This window comes from Scleropages formosus, chromosome 6 (genome assembly GCF_900964775.1).
Source record: "Scleropages formosus chromosome 6, fSclFor1.1, whole genome shotgun sequence".
In the NCBI taxonomy this organism is placed as follows: Eukaryota; Metazoa; Chordata; class Actinopteri; order Osteoglossiformes; family Osteoglossidae; genus Scleropages; species Scleropages formosus.
Window position 1 is genome coordinate 22,118,719 of NC_041811.1, and position 6,000 is coordinate 22,124,718.

At 41.9% G+C, this 6,000-nt stretch overlaps 1 protein-coding gene across 2 annotated transcripts in view; it reads right to left on the reverse strand.

Moving 5' to 3' along the window:
• Nucleotides 1-5,023, reverse strand: part of lamc3 (laminin, gamma 3) — a 62,241-nt gene extending 57,218 nt beyond the window's left edge. For both annotated transcript variants that reach the window (XM_018740431.2, XM_029253135.1), the window contains exon 1: nucleotides 4,633-5,023. In XM_018740431.2, coding sequence (XP_018595947.2) covers nucleotides 4,633-4,996 — 364 coding nt within the window. In that variant the 5' untranslated portion in view covers nucleotides 4,997-5,023. The remainder of the gene's footprint in view (nucleotides 1-4,632) is intronic.
• Between the last annotated feature and the right edge of the window lie 977 nt (nucleotides 5,024-6,000).

Consider the following 6,000-nt stretch of genomic DNA (forward strand, 5'->3'; position numbering starts at 1 on the left):
TTTTACTTTTCTAAAATGTAAGCCATATGAAAAATGCCATTCTAATCAAAGGTTTGCCAATGTGGAAATTTTTATGACATTTAAATCAGCGCAATGAATATAAATATATGAGTCAAAAACAATGGTGGCAAATGCTAGGATTCCCAGTTAAATTGCATGGTAATTTCACATTGTCCATGACCATCATCTGATGCACAGCACACTTTCTGCATTTACACTAACTGAGTGGTCATGTTACAGCTGCTAATTAATAGCATTATTTGTACTCTAACTTTTTAACATTTCTTTTTGAACTGACCAATACAACATTCTTCTGACAGAATTCTTGTTAACTCAGAAGCAACTCACATTAAGCCTTTGATACATGTTTAGTTTAAACCCTGACACTTACACATTTGTCATATTCAAAGGTGGATGTTTAGTCTATGCTGGACTGGAAGACTGTGCCAGAGAGCAACAGGAGTTTGTCACCCTGAACTTGAACCCACTACACTCACACTATAGACTGTGTTGACCTTGCTTTAGATTTTTAGATCATTAACATTTCACATGTCCGTGCTCTATTTACACATCTTAACGACTGCTTCCAAAGAGTGGTCAGATAACCTTTATAACATTTGTGAATTCTGCTGCTGAAAGATAGCTCTCTGGATAACCCTTTTTCCTGTTTCTCTTTTGTACAGTGTTGGGTTGTGTCACAGACACGAGGACAGGAGGCAGGACCCAAGTGCGGGACCTTTTGTTAATTGTCCTGCGACAAGGCAAGAATCGTGGTTTGGGACAGGCGTGGGTCAAAGGATTGAGGCACGAACAGTGTTCTAAGGGACGATCCGATGTCGAAATATAAAGTGAAGGTCTTAGATGAGGGAGTCAGGACATGGAGATGAGGAATCAGGGCTAAGGAGACATGGCAGGAACACGGGGTGAGGGTCAAGCAAGGTGAACCGGCTCGTTGCGAACACAGAGGGGACGGTTGTCTCAATGAGATTCCGCAACCTGCGAGTGGTGGTGTGGCTTCCTTTATACTCTGTCCCGCTGACTCCTGCCAGGTGCGATGTATTGAGGTGTGGTCCAAGGCATGACAGATTTGAATCAGGGAAAGGGTCTTTGTGTGTGGAATTGATGTAAGGGCATCTGATTCCTCATTGATTTTAAGAATACAGTCTTCATCGCTCTGTTGACTGGCTAAATACTGCTTTATTTCACCACTGTGACATCATGAGCTCATACTTTAAGCAAACTGAAAGTATCAGCCCATCTGTCAGTCAATAACTTTTTGTCAAATGAATAGTCATGGTGATCTGTTGCGTATCCAGGCAGAGTAAACTGTGATGCATCATACACCTGGATGGGGTACCAGTACGGGCCACATGTACACATACACTGAGGGAAATGTAGAGTTACCAGTTGACCTGAACACAGGTGTGTGGGGTGTGTGATGAAATATAAGCAATTGGATGAATCCCATGTGAATGCAGGGAAAACATACAAACTGTGTAAAAACTAAGCCAGATTTGAACCCACTGCCCAGGAGGTGTGAGGAATCAGCACTACGTGCTATGCCATTGTGCTGCCCTGAACCAAAAGCATTTATTTATTTATTTATTTATTTATTTAACTAACTTTTATTATTTTGTTAGTTTTTTATGTTATTCTGCTGTTGAAATAAAACTTTCTAGCAGTGAAATGTAATATTCAGCACACATTCACCAGCAATATTTTTTTTTTACAGCATAGAAGCACGGATCAGTTCTGGTAGTATTATGTCCTTACACATCAATGGGCATTTCTTCTAGTAAAATTAATTTCTCTCTGCATCACTTAATCTCCTTATGAGATCAGCTGTCTGAATGCAACTGAAACAGAAGCTAAAATAAATAGAAAGTTTATCCTCTAGCTAAACACATTTTAATTAGTTTACACATATAAGTCATATTGACTGGTTACATCCTCAGTTTTACTGTGGATCAAGATGAACCTTCCTCATCTAAAACCTTTCTTTCTTTAAACCACAATTGTCAGTTCTTCAATTCATTGCACACACACACACACACACACATTTTCAGAACCGCTTGTCCCATACGGGGTCACGGGGAACCGGAGCCTACCCAGCAACAGAGGGCGTAAGGCCAGATGGGGAGGGGACCCAGTACAGAGCTTGTTATTTCATTCCATTCCATTAGTGTAGCTCTATTTCTCAGTGTATAACTATTTCTCATAAGAGGAAAAATGCAACACAATATCTTGATCCTGAATGTATAATGAGACATTAACACAGATCAGGCAACAGAATTCAAAGAACAAATTCTGGGGCAGAAGGCACCACAGAACATGTGCACTGGTTTAAATGGTACACCAGACGTCTTTTATAAGGTCTCCAGACTACACAGGAAGTTACAGCTGTCTGTTCTGTTTTTGTTTTTGCTTTTTTTTTTCCTTCAAGGAGATGCAGAGACTCAACATGTAATCACAATATTATTGAAACATTAACAGGAAGGTGACATTTGACTTTGGGACATGTTTGTGCAAACCGTTCTCTGGCAAAGGCGTCTCATAATAAGCGGCACTTTTACTTCTTGTACTTACTAGCACACTTACTGTATACTTCCTTGCCCTCCCAGGGAGGATCATTACTCTGAAAATCTTGTAACGACTCCTAACGACTTCAGACTCCATGCTGCAGCACAGCGATATAATTTCCAAAATTACGTTTTCATTAGAGTGCAATGATTTCACACGGTGAGCGCAGCACGTAGCTCAGTGGTTAAGCACACTCGTACCCTGAAGGTTGCCAGCTCAAGCCCCAATAAAGGCCCACCTGTGCCTTAATGTAAAATACCAACATGTATAAACTGATCAAAGTAATTGGGTTAGGGGCTGACTGCGACACAATGGAATTATTATTTATTAACAGAAAGGATCATGTACAGAAACAACTGAAGGCGATTTTAGCGCCAGCACAAAGCAGATCATTACAAACTTGTGTTGCTGCACCCGGCTGCTTGCTTTCTTTCTATGTGACTCCAACAACATTTTCCCTCACCTCTTTCATCCCAGACAGGAAGTCCTTTCATTTAACTTTGAGGAATGGAAACCAGATGCAGATTGCTCTTTTGCGTTTGTCTGGGAAAAACCTGACCCTAATTTGCTTCGGCCAGACCGCCCACCGTTTATTTCCTTCCATGTATTTTGTTTGTTTGCCCAACACATTCCTGACCTGGTGGCTGTCTATCCCAGCATCTCTGTGCATATGTATCTGCTCTAGCTAGGGTTGTTTTGCTTGGAACGAGATGAAAACAAGGTTCGAAAGGAGACCTGCAGATGGCACAGCTGGGTGCTGAGAAGACTTGAAACTCTATGTATGAAAGTCTGTTGGATGCCATTAAAGAGGCACAGGAGCAGGAAAAAATATCTGAAATTTATCTTTTTTTTCCACTAAATTCAAGCTATTTAAATTACAGTTAGGATTGGGAGCATCACTGCCTGACTAATATGAACTTTATACTGTCAGTGTTTTCGCACTATATATCACTTGTTAGGTTTGTAGCCATTTAGTTTTCCACTGTGTGAACCTAACATTAAATGTATTCCCGTTATGCATAAATAACATCTGCACTCACTCTAGTTGATGACTGAAAGCACAGTGGTACACCAGGATTCAAGTCAGAAAAAGGCATTTCTACCCAAAACATTTCAGCTGTTTTACCTGAGTGGCTTCTCCTAACTGATGACTAATTAAGCAAAATTCTCTTTATATAGCATCGCAGTTGCTTCAGGAATGACAAAAGCTTTGAAAAATAATTCATTCTGTAATATACACTGTTGGAGCAACAGTTCTCATGGTACTCTCGGCTGAAATATTTCTGTATATAATTATCGTACATACTTCAAAACATAATATCCTTGAAATGGGAAATTTGGTTTTTATACTGATACGCTTCAAATATCGCTGTACTGACTAACTAGATGAAGTTAGGCTTTGTCCAATGAGACTGTAGAAATAAACTTATTTACAGTGCTGTTCCTTCCTTTCTGCAATCCCAGATATAAGCTGGCTCTGAAAAATTTGCTTCACCACAGTCATGTGTAAGATTGTTATATTTTTTCTGTATTCATTAACACCTCCCCGCATAGTCCTCAGCGGAAGATTCCAGCAGTCATTTGAAGAATAAAACTATGGTACATTTGGGACTGATGTGGTTTTGCATATAAGTACAAAAGTATTAAATAACACAAAGGCACATTTGAGACGACAGCTGTTTCACGCTGAGGAATGTCTTCCTTTCAGATTCCGTTTTGCAATGGAGATTTTTTTTAAAGCATTAATTATTTTGTAGATGTTAACTTTTTCGCACTATGCGACTACTTTTGAGACAGACAGCCAGTCAAGCTAAACTATGCAAAATCTGTTAAAGCGTAATCACGAAGTCATGGCAGGGGAAGCTTTGTGATACGCCTCTGCTGTCTTTGACTACCACATCATTTTATATGATGTGTAAACACATGCAAATCCATGACAGGAACGCTGGTGATTTAGCAAGATTACCTTTTCATATTTGTTACAGAGTGAATAAATGTTGGTAAATAGCATAGATATGAGTGTCATGTACTGTAAGAGGTGGAGAGGCTTACCTAGGCGAAGGGTCAGGTTGACAGACTGGGGGTACTGCACACCATGGAACATGGACTGGCTCTGCCACCAGGTGGGTTCCTCATCAATGTGGAAGTCGGTCAGGTAGGTGACGTTGTGATGCAGCAGGGGGTTGGCAGCATCGCAGCGACGGCAAGAACGCGCAGAGCCCGTTTGAGCGCAGTAGTCCTCTGGAGGCAATCCACATGTGTTGGAGGCCTCGACGGCCCTGCCGAAGGCTGCGTTCTCAAAGCGGGGCATGCAACGGCTGGGTGAGCCCAGCTCATCATAGCAGGAGTCCATGGCCCCCAAAATGACACCAGTGCACAGGCAGGTGAAGAGCAGGAACCCTTGCATGGACTCCATGATGGAAACACACTGGCAGATGGAAGGTGCAGGCAGAGGGGGAATCAGAAAAGCACGCAGTGACCAGTGGGACACAGTGCAGAGGGGGGGAATCAAGCAGCCAATGGGGTGCACAGACGGCAGCCCTGCCGCTCTGCTTCTCATTTTCCCTACAGTGTTTCCATATGTCCTCCTCCTGCAGACTTTGGTGGAGTTTCCCTGTGATCCTCAGGCTTCAGGGGGTTGGCTGAGGGAGGGACAGGAATGCACATGTTTGTCGTCTGCTGGACAGGATTGTAACCTGAAAGGCATTGGACTCATTCATTTTCATGTTAAATTGATCTATATTAGAGTTTCTCAGCCTTTTTCAGGTCTCGGACCCTTTAAGAACCCCTCTTAGAAAAATGTCCATAAATAAACAGAGAGAAAATATTGGACTCAATTACTGCACTGAAAATTGATTTCCTTCATGTAGTATTATGTCATCGATAGTAATAGCACAATGTTTTTATTTTGTTTTTAACTTTTTTTGAGTAAAGCTGTATTATTCTCAAAGCAAACCTGAAGTTCTTTAACCTCCCTGAAGTCCATCCATGGGCTCAAGCTTAAGAACGCCTGGCCTGCAATAAAAATGGAGAAACATAGCTAATATTGCTTTGAAAAATAAAATACGGCAAACATATCTGCAGATAACATTTTTGACAGATATTTCAGAAAGGCCCTTCATACTAAATTACTTTCAAGTAGAAACATAATAACAGCTTATAATTATATTTATTTGTTATTTGTTGTGGGGGGTGCTGTGGCGCAGTGGGTTGGACTGGGTCCTGCTCTCTGGTGGGTCTGGGGTTCGAGTCCCGCTTGGGGTGCCTTGCGACGGACTGGCGTCCCATCCTGGGTGTATCCCCTCCCCCTCCGGCCTTATGCCCTGTGTTGCCGGGTAGGCTCTGGCTCCCCGCAACCCCGTATGGGACAAGCGGTTCAGAAAGTGTGTGTGTTATTTGCTGTTGTGCCTCAGAACAAAA